Source organism: Aythya ferina, assembly GCF_964211825.1.
Source record: "Aythya ferina genome assembly, chromosome: 1".
Lineage (NCBI taxonomy): Eukaryota > Metazoa > Chordata > Aves > Anseriformes > Anatidae > Aythya > Aythya ferina.
In genome coordinates this window covers 195,969,478-195,993,364 of record NC_140296.1, presented here as the reverse complement: position 1 = coordinate 195,993,364, position 23,887 = coordinate 195,969,478, and the positions used below count along the sequence as shown (strand labels likewise).

At 36.5% G+C, this 23,887-nt stretch overlaps 1 protein-coding gene across 5 annotated transcripts in view; it reads right to left on the bottom strand.

Annotated features, from left to right (window-relative positions):
* Nucleotides 1–4,647: 4,647 nt before the first annotated feature.
* Nucleotides 4,648–23,887, bottom strand: part of CD36 (CD36 molecule (CD36 blood group)) — a 38,963-nt gene continuing 19,723 nt past the window's right edge. For 4 of the 5 annotated variants that reach the window (XM_084505582.1, XM_084505583.1, XM_084505585.1 and 1 more), the window contains 12 exons: nucleotides 20,751–20,911; nucleotides 18,390–18,534; nucleotides 16,042–16,221; nucleotides 15,808–15,899; nucleotides 15,312–15,358; nucleotides 13,198–13,267; nucleotides 11,316–11,503; nucleotides 10,446–10,564; nucleotides 9,077–9,150; nucleotides 8,245–8,299; nucleotides 7,883–8,047; nucleotides 4,648–7,195 (listed from right to left, as the gene is read on the bottom strand). In XM_084505582.1, the coding sequence (XP_084361708.1) occupies nucleotides 7,883–8,047; nucleotides 8,245–8,299; nucleotides 9,077–9,150; nucleotides 10,446–10,564; nucleotides 11,316–11,503; nucleotides 13,198–13,267; nucleotides 15,312–15,358; nucleotides 15,808–15,899; nucleotides 16,042–16,221; nucleotides 18,390–18,534; nucleotides 20,751–20,911 (1,296 nt within the window). In that variant the 3' untranslated portion in view covers nucleotides 4,648–7,195. Of the gene's footprint in view, nucleotides 7,196–7,882; nucleotides 8,048–8,244; nucleotides 8,300–9,072; nucleotides 9,151–10,445; nucleotides 10,565–11,315; nucleotides 11,504–13,197; nucleotides 13,268–15,311; nucleotides 15,359–15,807; nucleotides 15,900–16,041; nucleotides 16,222–18,389; nucleotides 18,535–20,750; nucleotides 20,912–23,887 lie in introns of those variants that run through there. The other variant, XR_014687759.1, reaches the window with a different exon arrangement.

Here is a 23,887-nt window from a genome sequence, read left to right as displayed (position 1 = left end):
AAAGTTTAGAAGAGGTTGGCGGTTGGCAAGAGGAGTTAATACAAATCTGCTTATGAGCTATTTAGTTGTGATATCTTTTCATTCAATTCTCTTTTCTGCCCACAAAGAACTTTGGGGAAGGTTCCGTATAAGTACTCAGGTGTGAAGAGTACATCTATGGAAAGAGATTATAGAATGATCTGGGAAGACTTCCCACATGACATGCTTTAGGATATTTGAAACACCCATGATGGATGAGAATTATGACATGGACTCTATGGGAGACCCAGGCCTTCCTAAACTAGATGCTAAATAAGTAAATAAATATATTTATTATTATTTAAAACAAAACAAACAAAAAAAACCACTATACTTAGATATATTGCTTTCATACAGTGAGGCAATTGAGAATGTTCACAGCATTCCTGTTTTCCCTGGTTTGTTTCCATGTGCATACAACCACACTTTCTAGGGTATCATCAGTGAATAGGGGATTGGTGGGAAGCAAACTCACTAGTGGGATGATGCTTCTGGTTCCTCAGCCTGTGCAGTGCTCAGAGCTTTTTGGGTACAGACTTGCAGTCCCACTCAAGGAACACTGCACTTGCTTGTAGCCATCTGCCTGAACATGCCTGCTTTTGTCTGTGGCCATTCTTCTTGTCCTAATCTTAGCGAATACTTTTTATCTTCATTGCTTCGCACAGGGGAACTCAGAAATTGCTCTCTTGGGTCTTGTCAGAAGTCATTGCCATTGCCACACAAGTTCCTTCTTTTCTCCCTCTACAATTCATTCCTCACTTCATAATTTTTATTTTAAAAATATATATTATGAACTAACAGAGAATAATAAGAGATATTCAGATAGAAAATTAATGTTTCCCAGCAATGCACAGACATAAGAATTAACAGCCAATTAGCACTGCAAAATCTGTTCCTGGCTCAAGCATGCATAAGTCAGCTCTATCAGAGCAATGAGTGACAGAAAACAGTGGTGAGATCATGATGTAACTGCAGTTACTTTCAAAAAGCTATTTAGCTATTTGCAAGTAATGTTGCACTGTAAAGGATGTCCCAAAAATGATGTTCATCTGGAGGGACATCTGTCACTTCTCATCCAGGCTAGCTACTTTGGAAAATTCCTCCACCCCACCCCACCTTTCTCTTTTTCCCATTCCTTCTCTGTATTGATCAAATGAAAAAGATTCTGTTGCAGTTGCTGTATATCATGACATGTGGACCTCACAAATAAATCTTTTTTTGTCTGCAAACCTCTTTCATCATCCTTTGTGCTACAGTGACAATTTCCTGTTTCTTTCAGATTAAACCAAATAGACAAGTTTAACCACTTGTCAAAGATTTAAACAATCATAATACCATTTAATAGGTCTCAGCTCAGAGATGATTAATCAGAGAGTTGCTCAAACTGTCTGCTGTGTGTGCTGCATCCCAGAGGCTGAAATGCAAACTCAATTATATGAGTTTAAGGTAGTGAAAACATGACAGCTTTAAACTCATCTATTTCACTTGTTCTGAATCTTTGTGAAACGTGAAAATTTTCATAATATTCAATCTTCAGCTAAAAATGAATAAACTTATATTAGATATCACAGAATAACAGCTATTACCTGCTATTTGGGAGTCTTCCACATTGTCAGCCCACCACCACCACAGCCAGGACCACTAAACACTCTTACATTCATGATGCTGTGAAGCAAATAGCAGGACTGGAACTCTTAGCTGACTCCGATCTAAGCATACTTTTGAAAGTTTTCCATGTGGGTATGAGGCATTGCCATGCTTAACTCTCTGTGTAGACTTGCCTTTCCTTATTTTTGTGTGACATTTGACCAGACTTCAGGGACCTCCAGCCTCCTCATGCCATATTCCAGACAGAGCAGCCCCTCATGAGGGTTGAAGCAGTATTGAACAGAAGTACTTACTTAAGAGTTCTGATAGCTGGTGCTGCAACGCCCAAGATGTGCTCAGCCCCAGGAAGGAATTCATATGAAGCACAGGGTAAAATCTGGCTCTTCATATGTTTTCATAGAAGTGTGTCAAAAGTAATAGAAGATTTTAACTCCAAAAAGCACTATATCTTTCACTTTCCTTAAGAAGAAGGTGCATTTAGCATTTGTGCTGCTGTTACTGCACCTGGCTAGAAAGGGAAATCAAGAGATTCTGGTCCTTGATTATTAGATTACTTTTGGTTTTAATCCAGTAAACATTAAATACAGCATAACAGTAGTCCCATATTTCTCAACCAGTGGCTAAAGGATGTCAAAGATCCCCTTCATTTTTGTGGATTAGCACCTTCTTGTACAATTCCAACTTCAGTTGAAGGTATGACCTGAAAAATAATACATACTTGCAATCTGAGCTAATGTAATCTAAATAATTCACATTAAAATTGGTGCTTTTGTAACCCACATATTTGACTTTATGGCTGATACCTGTGTTCAGTATTTTACTTCTACTGCTAGAAACATTGTGTGCATGATCATACTTGAATCCCAAATGATCTTACCCAGAAAGCATGTACTTACATCCTTTCAGCAATGTGGGTGATGTTTCTGAGTGCTGCCTGGTAGATTAGATGGCAACTAGAGAAGATTTCCTGAATTAACCTCTTAACTGCACTGACTTGTTATTGAAATAAAGGTTATGCTTTGCCAAGTGTTTTGTTTGTTTGTTTGTTTGTTTGTTTGTTTTCCCCATCACTAATAGGAATAATAATAATAATAATAATAATAATAATAATAATAATAATAATAATAATAATAATAATAATAGGCCCCTGGTTCCACTTTTGTGATTTTTTTTAGTATTCTTCAGTTTATTCTGCTGAGAATAAACAGGTTGAAGTCATCAAGACTACAGAATAAAATGAAGTTGCTGCAACATTACAGTCAGCGTGGGGATGTGTGTGTGTGCATTAATTGTTGTGATAACTTTTTGTTCTTCTTGTTTTACAAACTGGACCCACTGTGTGACCAGAGCAAAGACAAAAAGATTACATCTGTAGAATGAATACACACAGAAGAACGTACTTTTATATTTGTTCTAAGAACACAGGAAAAAAAAATGGCTTTATGTATCAGTACACAGACGTACTTACACCTCCAGCATGTATACCTTTCATTGCTGGTTTGAGGTGCCATTCATGCTTTAGCTCCTGTCATGAAAGTGTCACTGGAGAAATTTACCTTTAAAAGAATTCTTATATGTGGGCTTTGCATTTGGAAAAAAATAATAAGAAGGGATAAAAATTTGATTTTCCTAGTCCTACATGCAAATATTCTATTGCAAATAAATATGCAAATATGTTTTAAGTGCATCCCAAACCTGAGTCTCTAAGTATAAGAGCATGCAGGTGGCTCTATGCAAATCCCAACTTGTCCATAAACTCTTAGTGGTACATTAGTGCTTGCTGGGCAAGAAAAAGAGTCCTGAAGGCTCAGGTCACATTAGGCATGTATTCTGTAAAACACAAATTCACAAAACTCAGGGGAAAACATGAACTGAAACAAACACTCTGGAATACTAATGGGACATCAAAAATGATGTCTTAGCGATGCCTCTGACAGAGTAGCATTCAATAGACACTTAAGTTGTGATTTTTCTCATACTGCTTTTAAAATGATGCAATTATGTTGGATGATGTCAACTGGCACGAAAAGCAACTATGAGTTTTAGCCAGTAATACTTTTCACTGGCTATACTGAAGTGAAACACAAGGACTTGTGAAAAAATATATGCCCTTTGGGTGGCGCCTACTGCAAAGCATTTATCTTCTTTTCTTACACAGTACAGCTGAGAAAGTCCCCAGCCTGGCACTGGCTGGTTGAGCTGGCACTGGCTGGTCATTGGCTGCTTTGAGTACACCTCAGAGTGGGTGTGACGATGGAGTGTCAGGGAAATCTGCTATGTAAAGAAGGAACAGAAAAAAGAAAATATATGACATCTATTCATAAATGCAGTTTGCATTTGATAAAGGTAATTTGCCTCTTTCCTTTTCTTTCTTTTTTTTTTTTATCATTGAAAAAAAATGCATTTCAATAGTTATTACATCTTTTACTTATTAAATGCTGACACTCTGCACATCCATGAATAAAACAAGTGTTTGCCTAATCTCCCAGTTAAAAAGACAAACAAAACATCAGCTTTCTCTTTTTCAGGGTGTCGTGTCATGTTTATATTACCTTAACAAACACTGGTAGGCTTGGTAGGAAGAACAGGTTTTAAGGCTTTGAAAGCATAATTATAATTAGAGATCAAGAGCTGGCACACCTGCTCTGGGCTGTATGTGGGCTAGTAGATCTTGGGTCAGATCTGATTTTCACCTGTAATTTTCACCCATAATGACCTGGGGTGGGCGGTGAATGTGGGGTATGAGCACTGTCAGGCTCCTCCCCCCCCCCCTCCCCCCCAAGCCTCCTACTTTTTGTAACACAGTGGATAAATAGATGTCACTGGCATTTATAATACATCATGGTACATGGTGTATTACACTTGCACAAAAGGTGATATGCACTTCCAAGCAGCAGGGATGTGCTAAATTACAAATATGTAATAAAGGATAGCTATAAACTCATTTATTTATCAATTTATAAAATCAATCTTAAAGAAAATAAAACAAAAAATACAAAGAACATAAATAAATGGAGTCCATTATCCAACACAGAAGATTTTATTTACACTTAGACATATGGAACTCAGAAAAAACACTTTGAGCTTTATTTTATTTGTATTGAGTTCTTTAAATCCCTAATAAATGCTTATCCCACATGTGTCTGAACAAATGCAAATAATTAACATTAGCCTTAATAACATCAGTTAAGAATAACTGGAACCAATGCTCTGGACAAAATAACTATAATTATAATTCAAGTGTAGCCTAGGTGCTGAACATAGTTTAAAAATCCAAACTTACATTTAGATCAATTAGATTATACATAAGAACATTGTACATTTGTATGTATGCAAAATTGGGCCCTGAGACATTTAAAATCATGGCCTGACTTGCTGGATCACTGATGCTAGAGCATCACATAGCACTAAACCACACAGAGCAAACTTTAATGTACTGACAATGGACTTCAAGCCAAAGAAAATTAAGCTGAAATACTGTTGTATCAAAATCAACACGACAGCCACTGTTCTCTTGGTGAAAATATATCACCATTAGATTCCAGCACACATACATACACACACACACACACACAAAATAGTTTTATTATAATAACTTGGTGTCAGATCTTGAACCACAGCAGAGCTGTGTACATGTATGTTTCAAAAGAGAAGGCGACTTAATACCTTTACTTGTGCTCTTTTTTTTTTTTTTTTCTTTTTTTTTTTTTTTTGACCAGTCCATAGGACTCTAGGGATGCCTTCAGTTGTGTCAAACTGTCCCCATGCTAATGTGGGAACAGAGCATTACAAATGACACCAGCAATAATGTAGCAAAGAGAAAAGCTTTTTTTTTTTTTTTTCCTCTCTCCCATCAATTAGCAAGCACAATAAGGAGAAATTAAATATATCAGCTTTCTGAGTGTGAACTTCCCTTGAGTGTCATGCTTCCCTCACATCTCCCACCCTGGTACTTTAGAGTTCCAATCCATGGCTGGAAAAAGACTAGCAATGTACATAGAACTTCCCTCCAAGAATAGTCTTTGGGGATTTTTGTAATTCGTCGGATCTAATGTACAATGATAGCTACACAAGGAATATTAAACACTAGGGATTAAGACAACATCCTTTTAGTCTTTGCGGTTTTTCCCTTTCTCTCCAAAGGGTGAAAACAGCTTGCTAAAGATACCTGACCAAAGATTTGCTAGCGAATTAAATCTTTCTGGTTTAAAGTCTTTCTGGTTTATAGCACTCTTCCCAAACACCAGGCTGACCTGTGTTTGATTTTCCTTTTTCTTTGCAGCTCTTAAAGGGAAAAAAGCTCCATGGGGAAGTTTTATAAAATGCTGGAACTTTGGCTATTGTTCTGAATTCAGTGAGTCCAAAGAAAGGAGAGACCCCGTGATGTTCAATATCTGTCCAACTGACTCTTATATCTAAGATATGGTATTCAGATTAAGTGAAAAAGTAAACCATTTGCACAGATGAAAATGTCAGCTGCCTGTCTATGGGCATCAGTAAGGTCAATGCACTTCATTAACCACACAATTGCACATATTTCCTTGTGGCAGATGGCTTATCAGAGAAGAATTGGGGCTACCTGTTTTAATTTATGTTCTGTCTTAGAAAGTGGAACCCTCTGATGTTTGACCATTATCTTAGTATTTCCTGTGTCCAAAATGTTCTGAAATATTTTCATTCAGTCTTAAGGATTAGAACATTCCCTAAGGGAGGGTGAAGTGTTCCCTAAGGGAAGGTGAAGTGGAGCTAAGGCAGAGCAGAGGCTGATGTTTGAGCAAGAACCAGAAAGGGAAGCACACAGGAGGCAATAAAAAGAGCAATGGAGGCTGGGATTTAGTGAGTAACTCAGATTACCAAACAACTGTGAAGTCAAATGTTGATTAGTGCCATCAACATATGAATGACTGTGGTGTGTGTATGGGCCATCTCTTCATAAAATATATGAACCATATATTTCAGTAAATTATTTATTAACTTCATGTATTATGGTTAGTAACTTTACATAATAAACTTCACATTCAACACAGTTTGCATCCCTGAATAGAGGACAGAGAGCAGTTCTACTGCAGCAGATTCCATTCCTTGAAGGAACAGAAAGAAACTTTGCAACGAGAGTATCTAGAGTATGGCCTGAGCTCATAGACATTGTCATTCCCAAGCCTGTGCTCCAAGCTAGAACATCAGCAAAGGGTTTTCAATTGTCTTGCAGTTCCCAGAAGAAAAAAAGTAGCAAGTTGCATATATGGCAGAAGGTGGACTAAATTCCAGCTGCATGTCAACTTCAGTCTGTTTGAATGTCTTTTAAAATTTGTAACAAGGTTCATGTAATGAGTTATTTGAAAGAATAATTTCCACAGTGGCCACTCTAGTGATGTCATATGTGTGGGCCTCTGGAAACATCAACTTATTTGGGTTAGTGAGTTGGTCTTTTCAAAATGGAAAAGCACACTGAATTCCATAGCACATGGGCTGCCTGTGCATTGAATCATACCTTTTGTCACCAAATTTTAACATGCTGCTTGGCTGAAACTTCAGTTAAAGACTGTCTACATCTGAAGTCTTTTATTACCTGTAGTGAAATAAAATCAGAATTCAGCATGTTATGAGGTAAGTCTTCTTGAAAACAGGTTTTTACTACAGCATGATATTTTCACCATAACATTCACATCTCTGCTTGTTTCCCTCGATGTCATTAATCCACCACTTGGTTATTCTATCCATGACAGGACTGTATTTAGCCTTAGTAGGCTATCTGTGAACAGGATGTGTTTTGACTAATGTGATTCTGATGCAAGACAGAGAGAAAAAAGTGAGAAAGCCTATCCAACACTCTTATTAAGAAACAGGGCTATGTCATGGAAAAGTGCAGGAAACTGCATCTGAGTGGCCTCTGTCCCAAAGAAGTATTAGAGTACACTTCTGAAGTGTTCTAACAGTTTTGGATAAAATGTCTGTTTCCAATAAGTCACAGTGATTAAGCTGTATATTTGAACCAAAAAAAAAAAAAAAAAAAGTGTTGGTCTTTTGGAAATAGATCCCAGTACCCTCCCTGGTATGTTAAGAGTATCCTGATGGATTAAGTGTTGGGAAGAGAATTTGAAAACCATGGCTATCTAGATGATTTTCAACAGAACTGACATAATAACTGCTGAACTTTACTAGCACTTGAAAAATAACAACTAAATATGTAATGATTCTGAACAACTCAGACCTTAAGAAGTTACTACTGAGGACTGAGCCATTAATGTTTACTTACTTATTTTAATTTCTTTGATCTGCATATGAAATAAGAACCCAGGAATGCGAGGAACACCACAGAACCTGTGATGATCAACACCATCTGCAGCAGACTCAGCATCTGGACCCGACCAGAGACTTTTTTTCTGAACATTTCTGCTTTTGCATCCCCAATAACAGCAGACTGAAACAGTACAAGAAAAAAGTCAGTGAACACTAAGCATACAAGACCTCACTCACTGAGTATATTCTTCTCATGTGCACATCATAACATGAGCTTATTCGCTCAATTTCAGGATATTAAGACAGAAAAAGTTAAGTCATTTTGTGTGTGTGTATTTTTTTTAACAGTGAAGATTAATAGGCAGAAAGTATACTAACCTCATTTAGCCAAAGAATGGGGAAGACATAAGGTTTTTTAACTTTTGATAAAGCTCTGAAATGAGAAGAAGAAAAAAAAATACAGCATGTTACCTTCAGTTTGGTTCATAAAGCCAGTATCTACTTAACAATTTTCCATCTGCACTAACAGTTCTGTCTTCTGGAAGTACCTTTTGATAAATTTGGTAGATTTGGATCAAAAAAAAAAAAAAAAAAAGCCTACAATTAAGAACAGCCATTTCACCAGTCAGGCAGTTATCTCTTTCTGTCTAGTCTTCCATGGAGAGGTAGTCAGAACACAGAAAGGCTGAACAAGTGTTGAAGAAAGGGTCTGAAAATCTATGTTGTGTTCACCCGTACACAGTGTACAGAAGTTGTATGTGTTCGTTTGGTCCAATGAAGATAAAAGAAATAGTGAGATAAACCTTAACCTTTCTCATAAATTCCATCAAGTAACAGGGAACACATAAATTATCTCTCTCATTGGATTTATTGCAGAAAATATATTATTCCTTCTATTTCATCCTTATGCCCTGCATTTGGGTTTTGTAACAATGTTATTTTTAAGAACATGTTGCACTGTAAGCTGCTGTGGGGAAATCAAATATGTGCTAAAATTGTTGGGCAGTGCCTTGCACAAGAAGGCTTGCTCTTTCACTGAAACTAATATTCTCTGGAAATTCATGACTGAAATTTTTGCAAGAGAGAAGTAGAGACTTTAATCAAGTATTTGCATTCGTTCTTTTCCCTTTTCTACTAATGCTCTTTTAGACCAAGAAGGCTTCTGAAAAAAAAAATGTATTTAAAAACAAAATAATGAAACAACACTTACTCAATTTTTTTTGCAGGTTTCACAAGGAGGTTTACTTGAAGCCTTTTGGCAAACTGTAGTGTAAAACCAGTGGTCTAAAACATGAAAAAAAACAAACAAACAACAACAAAAAAAAAACATTAATTTAAATTTTGAATTGATTGCATGAGCTTAGAATACAGTCTATGTAAAAAGAAAAAAAAAAGAAAAATATTTTGATGAATTACATTTTTATGAATTTTGAATGTTTCTAAGAGTCTTCTAAGGGTCTCTTTTTCTCATAGAAGTAATGATTTTATCGTTTTGCCTTAGTTACTTTTGCAATTTACAAATTTATACTGAAGGCAACGATAGTGAAAACTGTTATACCAGTTATATTTATATGTTCTATATAAAAGTATAGTTTAGCTTTTTTCTTTCATTAGAAATTGACTAAAAGTTCTATTTTAATGAGAGGGGTAAGTTTAATTGGCATAGGGCAGAAAACAGACATTTCTTATCAGAACAAACATATTAAAACAAAGGTCAGATTTTATTTTTTTTTGTCTCCTTTTCACCTCGGATTTAGGAAACTTAGGTTTATATCTCTATTTCAAATGAGACTTAACTTTAGATTTCATTGAAGTTATGTGGCTTCATTTTTAAATTATATGAGAAAAAATATTTTAATGAAAAATCCTGAATATTGCCATTTCATCTAAACTCAGATACAATAAAATTTTGAAACTTCAGAATTCACCACATACTTCAGAAGACTCTGGCTGACACAGTTAAGATTGTTTGTCTTAATCTGATTCACTGGAACAGAAGTAAATGTAAAATTGAAGGCAAACAAAATCAGAGCTATCATAAATTCGTTCCTTTATTAGCTCTTTTGGACAGAGTTACAAAGACTATATTAGTTCTGTTCTAGAGTCAGGAAAGTGATTGGGCTTTAGACTATTAATAATTTTCTTGGAAATAATCTATATTTATTTACTTTAATTCAATTGAGATAGTAATTATACAAAAAAACCCCTATGGAAAATTAAAAATAAATAAGATAAAATTTAATAAGACATTTCATAGAAAAGAATTTTCAGAAAGTACTTGAAAATGATAGATAAGTTATAGCATACTTCAAAGCTTTGTGAAGTCATCATGCATTCCCAATGAAGAAAAAAATCAAAGCTTATATTCCAACTTTGAAGGTCAGAATAAGAAAAAGTTCTGCCCTAAATTTCCCCTGCTAAAAGCTTAACACCTTGGTGAGCAGATATTAAAAAGCAAGCATAAAAATATTGCTTCCTCTGCTTATCCCTCTTGTAAAAGACCTACTTTACTGCAATTAAATTTAAACATCGCAAGGTTACTGAATTACTATTTAATTTTATTAAATATTTGGACTTACAGGCTCTACATCTAGAAACGTCTCATGTTCCTTCTCATTTGGGCTCAGGCCTTCAACATCATTCAGTATAGATTCACTTGCATGAAGAAAATGTGGAAGAGAGATATACACGGGTCTTCCTATTTGAAAAAGAAAAAAAAAAAAACATTTAAATCATTAAGCCTTGTTTCAGCGCTCACCTTCTAAACCCATTTTCTATGCAAACATAATTCATAATTTGTTATACAAACACACAAACAACCCTGGAAAAAAAAAAAAAAAAAAAAAAAAAAAAAAAAAAAAAAAAAGCATTAATAGCTTCCCTCACTCCAACATAAAATAAATTGAGAATTTCTGAGATTCTACTGTCAGGAGAATTTGTCTGGTGAAATAAGTTGTATTTACAAACCTTGTTTGTGTCTACACTGTGGAGCTGGGAGTGCATTTTATTGTACTGATGTTAAACTAAGTAACTGGTGTCTCTCAGTCTCTGTGTATGTATATAGCTGTGCAAACACACACACAAACACATGCACATATATCGTGGGTGTGAATCATCACAAATACAAGGACTGTAACTATTTCTGGCTTTAAACAGTACATATAGAATCCCTCTCGTTTACTTTCTACTTGTGTATTCCTGCAATTTCAGTACACAATCTATAGCGTTGTGATTTTCTTCTTCGTAGTGACATTCAAAATACAGAAATATTATAGTTCTCATTTGGAGAAATGAGGCTATGGAAAAGGGAAAGCTCTCACAGGCAATGTGTGGAAGAGTTTGCAGACAAACACATATGCCCTGGATCCTAGAGCAACACCTCAGCTACAGAATACGTGCTTTCTCCCCAGTTAGATGGCTTCTTTGGCAGTACCATGCCCCCGCTATACCTCCTTTGCAGGCACTAATATCTAGGACTCCGGCTTTTGTGCAGTTCTGGGATATGATCTCCTCTGTACAGAAGCAGTAGTTATCTCCAACTTCAACTGGTGATGCGAACGCTTCACGAGGAACTGCGAAACGATAAAGTGGGATTCCCTTCACATTCTGTTTGCCCTGGAAGACTCCGTAGATCGATCTGAATATAAAAGAGGAGAAATATGTTTTAGTCACTTTGGTTGAAAATCTGAATTCATGGTATTATTCCTCAAGGACCGTCTCTTAAAAGAAAAGTACTTCAGAGAGCCCACACCCAGCAGTTTGTAGGGGCCTTCCCCTGTAACACAGGCAATTCTGTGCTTTCACAAAGGGATGTACAAGCTCAGAGGTGAGCACAGCAAGACACAAAAAGGCAGAAAAAATACTAATACCAATAAACAATATAAACTAAATGAGTAAACTAATAAGAGGTCTTTTCTACACACTTCTACAGCAACTGCTATTATGAAATGTTTGAAATTCGTTTGACTACTGTAAAGATACTTACCAAAATCAGTGGGTTTGGTTACAGTTTTGCTGACTTGATGATACTGATTTAAGCTTTATGGTGCAAATGACATACTTATTATAAACTTATTCCGTTGTATGTGAATCAGAATACTACTTCAAGCTTTAGAATACCACTTCAAGCTTACCACTTTTTTTTTTTATTTATTTATTTTATATATATATATATATATTTATGATACATTATCAACTGATAAAGAAATAAGGTTGATATGCAGTAATGTAACCAAGGCAGCAACAATTTGTATTGCAGCTGATCAAAAGAAGGATTCGGGGTCTTGCAACATGGTCAGAACCATTTTCCGTTACCTTGTTTCATCTGAGACCTTTGGGAGGTTGTTATTGCCCTTCATTGTTCATTAATTGTGAGAATTAGATGGCCTGAGGAATCTCTCAAACTGTGTCCAATTGGTTCAAATTTATTTTTTCTCCACTAAGTAGAGTTCCCTTTTCCATAAGTTCTGAAACATTGTCCAGTTTGGGGATACAATTGCTTCACAAGAAAAAGAACTCTAACGTCATGTAAAAACACTGATCTTTGAAAACAAACAATCTGCAAAGCAAATGGTCCACTTTAACCCTAGTTAAAAGGAAGCAGCTGTTTCCAGGCAGCAAAATAAATACTAGGATCGAACCTCCCAAAGTAAATACACTCTGATGCCCTTTAAATCTCTTAATGTTGCTTTCAGCTATCTCACTGGAGAACTCAGGGACACTGCATAACCACAGCAGATGAAGCAGGCTGAAAAGCCATCATTATGGGATGAATTAAGCAGGTTGGTTTGTTTGTAAATACATCAAAATAAACTCTGTAAAAAAAATCCTGTGGGAAAACAATTTTGAGCATCTAGTGGCCGACAGTAAATCCTGTTCTGCATAGATGACATTATGCAGAAATCCCCAAGATGGTCCAGACAGCCCCTGCAGAGGGTTAAATTGCCTGATAGGACCAAATTAGGCAGGTTAGAGACTGAGTCCTGATCCTGTAAATTGTTCAAGACTTTGAACCATTTGGACCTCAGTGTCTGTAACTGCTCATAGCAGTGTCTCTCTCTGTAAAATTAAGCAGTGGTATTCCTAAATTACACACCTGTAACTTGCTTAAATGAAACACACCATAAATAACTTGCTACTTGACACAAATGAAAGTGATAGAATTAAGCTCTGAATCATAAGCACAGCTCACGAATTTACTTGAGTTTAGGTGAAACAGTTGTGAGGAACTGCCTCAGCAACCTAAGCCCCAGCAGAGATACTGCAGCAGCCTACTAAAACAAAAGAGCATTTGGGAAGCACATGTATGCACAAAAGGAAGGATCAACGTACCTGCAAATGTCAGAGGAGAAGAAGCGCAGTACCTGATCCTTCTTAACAAATGGAGGAAATGATGCCCCATCTGTGAATGAAATTAAGAGCTTGAAAGCAATTCCACTTAGAGGATGTACTTTAATTTCTAGCTCAGTGCTTAATACTTTCCTATAAAGCTGTGAACAAGGTAAACACAATGAGTCGTTTGTAAGGAAAATATTTACATAAGCTACTGCATAATGACAGGTACTCCATGGATTGATTTTGAAGGCAAGCCAAATTATGGCAGCTTTTTTTTTTTTTTTTTTTTTTTTTTTTTTTTTCCCACAGACATGAATCTATATATCATCAAGCCTACTAAAAACAGCAGATAAAAATACCACTCCTGCTTAATACGAATCCCATTACCTGTTGCCACTACTTCGAGGTTTATGTAGTCTAAAAAATTAAAGCTTGCTGGAGATGCATAGTCACCTGGAGTTATGGCACCCAGAGCTTATAAGAAATGCAGCTTTAGACTTCAAAACTTATTGAATAAACAGCACTTAACTTTTTTCTTTTCTTTTTTTCACCCAAGATTGCTCAATTGGAGCTCATTGTAGACAATCAAAAAAGGTCAGAGGAAGAGCACTTTGGTGATGTTTTTCTCCCACTTGCTATGGAAAGAGCAGCTTGCCAGTTCAGATGCATATTTCTGTATTGCATGCAACTAGTGTGAAGTAAGAGGAGTCTCAGCCATTTTTCTAAGCAAGGTGTTGTAACAAACCTTTAACCAGTACATTTGTTACTTCTTGCAACAAGTTGCTGTTTAGTTTCTTGTTCAGCAATCCTAACCAAAGAATTGAAAACATCTGTGGTATCTTTGAATCTAGTTGGCAAGAGTGAGAAAGCTAAATTACATACTGCCACTTGCCCGCTGCTGAGGGAAGCACTTTTCCTTAAAGAAAATCCAAGATCATCCTAGAGACAAACTCTATTTGTAAATCTTGGCAGTCTCGGAGTGTTTGCAAATACGGATTCGTTTCAAGCCCCATACAAGAAAACTGTTTCATCTTTCTATCTAGTTATTTACTTTTGCTCAGAAAACATGCCATGCTTTGCTGTGAAAGTTTACAAGATACAAAGGAATTCTCACATTTACTTACAAGACATTTTAAACCTGCTGATTCTCTAAACACATTCCCTCCTTAGCAGTCACATTGAATGCTCATGTAAACTGTGTAATGACCTTTGCTAACAGTTAAATTCTCCCCATTTTCACTGTATTGAAACACTTAGTCTAGTTACCTGAGTGTGTTTATTCCATCTGCTGTGGAAGAAGACAAAGAAAAAGCTGACAATAATATATATATATATCTTTATATATATATCTATATCTATATCTATATAGATATAGATATAGATATAGATCTTTATCATATATATATATATATATAAAGATTTGGGGCTCCATAAGAAAGAAGGTAAGTCCCAAAGTCCCAGAAACTAAGAAAACATCGTTTCTTAATCATTGAAATAACTAATCCTTCCTGATACACAACCTTTTGGAAACTCAGATTCTTGGGAAGTATTTGAAATGCTTCAAAATTACTAGTCATGTTTTTTTTTTTTTGTTGTTGTCGTTCTTGTTGTTTTTGTTTGTTTGTTTGTTTTTGTTTTTTAGGAGAATGATCTATGCTAAGGAAAACTTCACAGTACAGAGGGAAAAAACAAACAAACAAACAAACAAAAAAAAACAGAGTAAGAAAAAGAAAGAAAATGAAAGTAAGAAGAATGTATGTTACTGGAAGGCAAAGATAATATTTTTCAAATGTTGTACCAAAGATAAGGAATCTTAGTTATACCATGCTATGCAGATATTTAATAGAAACAGACAGGTAGATTGTTTCTTGTCTTCTACATCTTCTATAGCTGAAGCATGCACATAAGTATATAAAATAGTATTTTAAATAGTGTATAATATATATTATATTAGATATATATGCATGTATGGTAGCAGTAGTATATATACATTCATATTTATATAGATATTTAATATGCAGAATACAGAACTCTCAAAGCCCAAGGGGGACTTAACATTCCTTTACAATATCCAGATTTGTTGAAGTTTCACAAAGCTTTAATAGGCTCACCTGTGCCGTTAACCAAATCACAGTAACCTTCCCAGTAAGAAAGATTCCTTTAACATAAAAGAAACAAACAAACAAAAAAAGTCATGCTGCATGAATTATATTGTACTATGTAATCCATTTCACTACCTGTGTTGTTAATCCTCACTGCTCTAGTATAAATATGATTCAATAGCAAAGGCATATGACAGGGATGTTAATTCATATTTTCAGATAAACTATATGATGCAGTAGATTAGGGCAAAAGCGATCTAGCTATATAAGTATGGAAGACAGAAATAACTACTTGTATTGAAGAATCAAAAAAATATCTTAAATCCAAGCTCAGAACCACAAATAGCTGAAACAAAGAGGTGGTTTTGCTTAGCCTGGGGCTTGATCTAGATTTCCTTGAATTGTTGACAACTTTCCATTTAATTATAGCTCTCAGTGAGCCAGGTCTTAAAATGCAAACCTTGAAAATATGATTATTTTTTTCATATATACAATGCTATTATACCTTTTGTTTTTATAACTTTCAATTATTGCTGTTTTGCTTATATCTTCTTTCCCAGTATACACTCTGTAAAGTCCATCATATGTCCCATTATACTGTAATAGACACAAGAAGGAATAACGGTTAGAAGTACTGACCCAAGGTATTTTTGTCAGATTTTTCTTCCTTGCAGCTGCAGTATTGATTTTATTCACGTAATTATAACTGAAATATTGCCTTCTGATTGGTTTCACTTACCGGGTAGAAGACTCCCAAAACTGGGTCCAAGGGGAAGGGGACCTTGTTTAAGAAGGGATCTTTGTATCCCCAGAGTATTTCTTTCACTGTTCTGTTCTGCAGCATGGATGACTTAGAAGCTTTAATCCAAGTGTTCAGTAGTAGTTGTATGAAAGCATTTGTATACAGGGCAGGTGCAGCCTACAACAGCAATAAAACTAATGTTTGGCATAAAATTCTGTGTGAGCAGATCAAAAGTACAGACCAACTCCAATAAATCTCTGGCAGAGCTGATAAGTAAGGTTGTTTCCAGACCTTACTCAATGCAAGTCAAATTTATAATTAAAACTACAACTCATTATTGAAACAGTTGCTGAGTATGACATGTATAAAACTAGCCAATTTATCTTCACTGTTTCCACAAGTTCACTAATGTCTCTATACTTCAGGTCTCTGTGCATGTAACATAGACTGTACAACTTTCATTTTCCTTCTTTTCTGCTATATTCATATCTCATTACTGCAGACTCACTCACATCATAAACATACAAGTACAAAGATAAATGCCTTGTTACCTATTGGCTGTGTTTTAGACTTGCTATTTTGATAAAATTATGCTAACAGCAGTATGATTCTATCCTGCATAAAACCAGTGGAGTGATGAATCTCCATTATTTCTTTAATCAGAAAGAATACATTTCTGCAACTAATATGTTCTTTCCAAATGGTTTTAATTCTACGTAGCAGATGAACTTTTCCTATTTCAATGAAGAATGATGTGGTATTTTACCAGCCATGATTGTAATGAACTTTTCCAGAGGCATAAACACAAAGTCAAGTCCCTAAAGCCACTGATTAGCTTGTGGAAAACAAGAAAAAATGATCTATGTTGGCCCATGTGGTGAGGCAGGGAACAGTAACAATTTTGTGAAGTAAATCTGTGTAATGAAAAAGTACCTCTCAGAGCAAGTGTTCACTCTAGGCTTTTTACTGCAATCTCTGCTTGTCTTCAGTGCAATGGGAATGACAATGGGCAAGTCAGAGCTAGCCAGAAAGTCGAAACAACCAAGACAAAGTTGTTCTCTTGTTTGTTCTCTCTTTTTTTTTTCTTAATCTCTCTTAGACCATGCATTCCTTTCTGAATTTGAACATAAAGCAAGCAGCAAGCATGGATATGGAAAGATTATGGGATAGAGGAGATGTGGGTTCAATCCCCTCAGGGTTAAGAAAGTGTGAAAAACATCTCTCTTGATTCCCTTGTGAATATTCTGACCACAAGGTTATGATACCAAAGATGGGCTCTACCGATACTGTCATGTGAGATAAGCACAGCCTCTCTGGGTATTTAAACTTATCCAAGTTTTGTTCTGAACATCAAAACGGGGCTTGAATGCTCTGCTCTTACTTCCCCTGACATGACTGCTTCTAGGCAAGAGCCTGTGTTTACATGCATAAAGAACTACATGGCCCAAAATGTGGCAACTGAGTAGAGTTAGTGAATACCATGAGAAGAATATCATGAGATGAAGGACTCAGGACATTAGTCCAGGGGAAAAAAAAAAAAAAAAAAAAAAAAAAAAAAAAAGCTTTCTAAAAGGGAAATTCTAGCCTAAATTAGAACATAGGCAGAATAGATCTGGTCTCAATAAGGCAATCGACCTTCTTTTCATCTTTACACACAGCATCTCTCCACTCTGCAACTAATACCCACCCTCTCTGTCACAGTAGGCCTGATATGCAGACACCACAGTGTTAGTATGGGACATCCGAGGAACGCAAATAGGGCTGAATACAAATATGAAATCTGTAAACATAGGTCAAGGGCAAATACTCAAATCCTATGACAACAGGAAAACATCTGGAGTGAAGTACAGGTGGGGTCTCCTGTGATTTCCTCAGGAGAACTAAAGTCGCAGGAGGACTGGAAAACTCTGGTGACACCATTGCATTGGGGCAGAGGAGCACCATGGAAGCAGCGCAGCCATGCATACACTGATTTAACGCAGTCTCCCCCACAAAGCAGGACTGAAGATATGAAAAGAGTATGGAAAACCCACATTATACTGGTCATGCTGTACCTCAGTAGAATAGGAATCCATCCACAACCCTTTGATTCATTCCCACACTAAAATTGACTAGAAGGATGCTTTTGATACATCCCATCCAAGCTGATGACTTTGCTTCCATTGACAAGAACAAGTCAATTTTCATTTACAGTTAAGATTACCCTGGGAGTATAAGGAAACCTCAATGTAAATGTAATATGTCTTCAGAATCTGTGTTCCTAACTTTTTGAATATCTCAACCCCTTATTTTTTGAATATCTCAACATTCAAATGTGCATATTATGGTTTCTTTTCTCAACTTACAACAACAGCGAGGTTCAGGCACGTGATGGTATCATTTTCTGTCCCAACAGACATATCAGGTTCAAAACGAGCAGCATTAGGCAACATGTAGGATATTGTGCCATCAGAGTTTTCTGTGATATTTTCTTTGGCTAAATATCGCACCCTTGAAATACAAAATAATAAAACACAGAATATTTTAAAATCTGATTTTCAAGTCAAGACATCTTACCAGAATTTTGAGATGTTGATGAACGCTTTTGAAGATGAATATTTTAAATTTAAAAATCACTGAAATGGTTCTAAACTTTTCATTTGAATATTTGTAAAAATCTATTTTATGTAAAATATTTTTATTTTCCAAACATTTCCTCAATGCCTAATGCATTTTTTGCTTGATACTAAAATACTTTTTTTTTTTAATTATTATTTTTTACTTTTAATTGCAATAACAGACCTTTTATCTTTTTGTATTCTGTTATGAATTAGTTTTGTTTCATCACATCATTTTCTAAGCTTTTTCATGATTGTGTGTTCTTAGAAGGGAATGACTCAGGAATGGTTTATAAATGCCCTTAAGATTTGATGCGATAGGCCTGTGTTCTAATAAAAGAGATTAGAGGTTAAATCCACAATGGGAGCCACTTTATTAATATTTCACATCCATATAGGGAAATCCCAAGCAGTCTTGGGATAAGCAGTCTTTCAGCACCACTGAGAAACACAAAAGCCCTTCTCCATCGTGCCTGTAAGTGCCTATATTTCTGTTAGGGGATCACTGAGGCACAAATATCTGAGCTGCTATAGTTCTGGCTTTGGCTCAACTCTTTATGTCCCCATCCTCTTGCTGACCCCACTGCGGAGGTGGCATCCAGCAAGTGTTGTATTGCTTAGTTTATTCCATGGGTCTACAAAGTTTATCCCAGTTCCATTTCAGAAGGGATCATCATGCTTTATCAGATCATCCAGCCTGGGCATGGGAGGACCAGAAATTTCAGAGCACTTTTCCCCATGGTACAGATGTAACCAGTGCAGGGTGGGACCTACCCCACAAGCAGCTGGATCTTGGCTTCTCAAGAGTGGTGTTTGTGCATGCCACTTTAGTTAATGGACTAATGCGTAGAGCACCTATCTAGAAGTTGGGAAGTTTTGTTTTCTAAGCCACGTTACTTCTAACTGGAAATGAAAGTCTTAAAGAGTTTCCCACATCCCAACAGAATCTTGGGGACAATTGCAGTTTCAAGGACAGTTGTTCCACTCTGTAGTAAGCAATGAAACAAATGAAACATTCAAAGGGAAATTGAGAAAGAGACTTGGCATTACAGTGATTAAGGTAGACCCAATATCTCTGATCAAGGGATGGTGTTTGGTTTGTTTGTTTGTTTGTTTGTTTTTGTTTATTTGTTTTTGTTTGTTTGTTTGTTTGTTTGTTTTTTCCCCAAGAAATGAAGCCATCATTTCTTGCACAGTCTTATCTAGGCTATCTGCAGAGATTTATCCCTGAGAGTATATGCACCACCATGACCAGAGTAAAAAATGCTTGTTTAGTGGGAGTTCACCTTCTGCAATATTTCTCAGCTGCTGAGTTTCCTGACTCCTGCATAACCTTCTCCTGTGTCTTCCCAGGTACTGTATGAACCAAGATATTCCAACGATAAATTAATAACCTTTTAGGCATTAAGGCACCTGTGGTTTATATACTGCAATACAAAACTACTTGTCAAATATTGTATACATGTCAATGACATTAAGAAAGAAATGTCTTATCATTTTAGGAAAGCAATTTCATAACAAGAGTGCCAGCTAGGTACTTTCCTGGACAGGGATGGACTGTTGCATATAGGCCTTAGATAATACATTAAAAAAAAAATGTTTTTCAGAGGGAAATCTGAGAAAGAAAAAGCTATAGATTAAAAACAATCAACCAAAGCAAAACAAAATAAATAAATGAGCAATAAAACAAAACATATTATTAAAATAAATATGAGTGTTATACTTACATCGGTGATAAGACAATCTCTTGTTTTGGGGGCATCTGGCATATTTTTTTCTAAGTAAAATGCTGGGAAACACTGAACAGCAACAAATGCAACATGCCTGTCTTTTTATGGTAAACATCTTACTAATGAGCAACGGTTTATCACAAGAACAAATAGATTCACATCTGATTACCTGTTTTAGTATCCCGACGTGAAACTCAGTAAGAAATGTTTGTGATTGCAGTGCATAGCTCCAAATATTTAGGCATTTTTGACAACTCTGACTACAATGGGATTCTGAGCTTTCCAAAACCAATTTAAACAATTTTGACTCAGCAGAACTTTTTCTGGCTTTAACAAAAATTCTGATATGACATGTCATGTATTCAGGAACTATGGTTACCTGTATGTGTAAGGTCCTCTTTGTTCAAGTTTTGGACGTGATCCATTTTCTAACACCTCTGTTGGATTTTGCACATGAAAGATCCAAAACTGTCTGTAAACTGAGCTTCCTGGCACAAGCCAATTATCGAAAGCAATGGTACCATTTGCAATAACAGCTTCCTAAAATAAATAAATAAATAAATAGATTGATAGATAAAAAGTAAAATTAACAATAAAAAATGACTTTTATTGTTGAAGTATATAGCACATACTTTTGGCCAACATTTGAAGGCAGCCTGACATTCCTGTGCAGCAATGGTAGCAACGGCAAAAGTGAGTCCCCTTAAAATAAGCTGTCAGAAAGCTGATATAATTGCTATTGTAGCCAGTAGAAAAAATTTCCTATTGCTGTGGTTGGGCATCTCTGTAATTCCCATTCTCTAAACTTAAGGATTACTTGTAAGAATAAAAATTGTCAATGACTGAATCATACCCAGCTGTTTTTAGAATCCATAAACTAATTTTCATACATTTTCATGCATTTTCTAGTATTTCAGGGGAGGAAATGAGAGCTATCTCTGATCTTTACTTATGCACTAAGTCATTTCACCACCCAAGAAAGTGAATACTGCTCTTGCAGGACTGTTTTTTATCAGAAAATTCTTGTGACCAAGACTGAGACTTTATATGAAATCTCTCTGCTTTTAATAACATTTATTTAGGAAGGTTTCCCAGGTCAGAGAATGAGGGCAAATAGGAGCAGAAGGAGCAGACAGGACATCATTATAGACTAACCAACAGCTTTGTGTGTGTGGCACTCAGATTTACTATGATAAATGTCTACCTTGGGACTGCACAGTGTAAAGGATAGTCTGAAGGTATATAACCTATATTTTCAGGGGAAAGTCTGCTTTGTTTGGTCTTCATCTGACCTGTTTCTACACAATCTTCACAAATCCTTGGGAGAATAGACTTTTTTTTCCTCCAGATGGTAAAAATTTAAAGATTTTTTAATAAGAAGAAAAGTCTAGGCTGCCCAGGTCCAACATATAACATGTTTTTAGCAGAGTTGTGCAATATTATAGTTAATTTCCATAGCTCACAGAGACACAAAAAGCAATAGACTTGAATCTTCCAGTTATGTAGCAAGAAAAAGCATTTTATTTGAAAGATTTGCTAGATTTTCTTTCTAACTTAATTTTCTGCCTCTAGAGTTTGTTTAGCAAGCACCATCCGAGAAAGGATAATATCAATTAAGAACTACTGTCATAAAAATGAATAAAATGTCTTAGAGAACTCAGCACAGACAGGATGAAAACCTATTTGTAAGGTAGAGCAGCAAATGCTGTTGGTGGTAGGCTGAGCTTGCTGTCTGAATATCTGCTATAATTTAAGTGCATTTGTGTGAGAGGGGAAGGAAATTTTCCACAGCAAATGTTTTATCAGCTTGAGGACTTGCACTCAGACCTGACAGATAAAATTCTCTTCAGTCTTGTTTTGCAAACCTTCAGAGGCAAAGGACTGTCCCAGCTGTGATCCTAAGTAAGACAGGCCATTTCCTTTGTGAAGAGATATTCCATGAATTGGAAATTGCCTTTTGTGCTTTCATAGAGAATTACTCATAGGATCTGGGAGAAGCAGGTTGATATAAAGAGTGGAGGTTGATGAATGTGATACCTATCTAAAAAAAGTCAGGGAGGAGGATCTGGAGAATTACAGGCCTGTCAGACTGACATCCATGCCAGGGAAGTTCATGGAGCAGGTCTTCTTAATTGCCATCACACGACACGTATGGTACAATCAGGTAAGTAAGGGTTTATGAAAGACAGGGCCTGCCTGACTAACCTGATCTTCTTCTATGACAAGGTCACCTGCTTAGTGGTTGAGAAAAAGGCTGTGGATGTTGTTTACTTGGACTTTAGCAAAGCATTTGATACTGTTTCCCACAGCCTTCTCCTAGAGAAACTGACTGCTCATGGCTTGGACGGATGTACCGTTCTGTTTACTGTGTGTATGGCTGGACATCCAAATGATGTGAATGGCTGGATGGCTGGGCCCAAAGAATCATTGTGAATGGAGTTAAATCTGTTTAATGGCTGGTCACAACTGGTATTCCTCAGAGCTCAGTACTGGGGCCAGTTTTGTTTAATATCTTAACAATGATCTGGATGAAGGGATTGAGTGCATCCCCAGTAAATTTGCGGATGACACCAAGTCGGGTAGGAGTGTTGATCTGCTTGAGAGTAGGAGGGCTATCCAGAGGGATCTGGATAGGCTGGATAGGTTGAGGCCAATCATATAATATTCAACAAGGCTAAATGCTGGGTGCTGCACTTTGGTCATAACAGCCCCATGCAGTAGTGTATGCATGAGGAAGACTGTCTGGAAAGCTGCCTGTCAAAAAAGGACTTGGGGGTGCTGGCTGAGAGCCAGCTGAACATAAGCCAAAAGTGTGCCCAGGTAGCCAAGAAAACCCACAGCATCCTGGCTTGTATAACAAATAGTGTGGCCAGCAGGACTAGGGAAGTGGTTGTTCCTGTATTCAGCACCTGTAAGACTGCATCTTGAGTACAGTGTTCAGTTTTTGGCCCCTCTCTACAAGAAGGATACTGAGTTGCTCAGGCACATGCAGAGAAGAGCAAAGAAGCTGATGCTGAGGCTAGAAAACAGGACACATGAGGCATGGCCGAGGGAACTGGGACTGTTTAGTCTGGAGGAAAGGGTGCTGAAGGGACCTTTTAACATCCTACCACTACCTGAAAGGAGGGTGTTTGTCTCTTTTCTCAGGTGACTAGTGATAGGATGTGAGGCAATGATCTCAAGTTGCACCAAGGGAGATTTAGATTGGATAGCAGAAAGAATTTCTTCCTGGAAATTGTATTCAAGCATTGTAATGGGATGCCAAGGGCAATGGTGGAGTCACAATCCTTAGAGGTATTTAAGAGACATGGAAAAATGCAGGGAAATCTAAGAACATGCAGGACTTTATAACAGCTTTTTAGTGCAACCAGGAATACCCTCTTTTATCAGCTTGAACTGTAGGCTAAATGATGATCATTTTCATGTCCTGTTCCTTACTACACTTTACTGTTCTGTACTATGTACTTTCTTATCAATCGAGAACTAATTTGCTGTCCACCTACAAAGGTTGGGTGA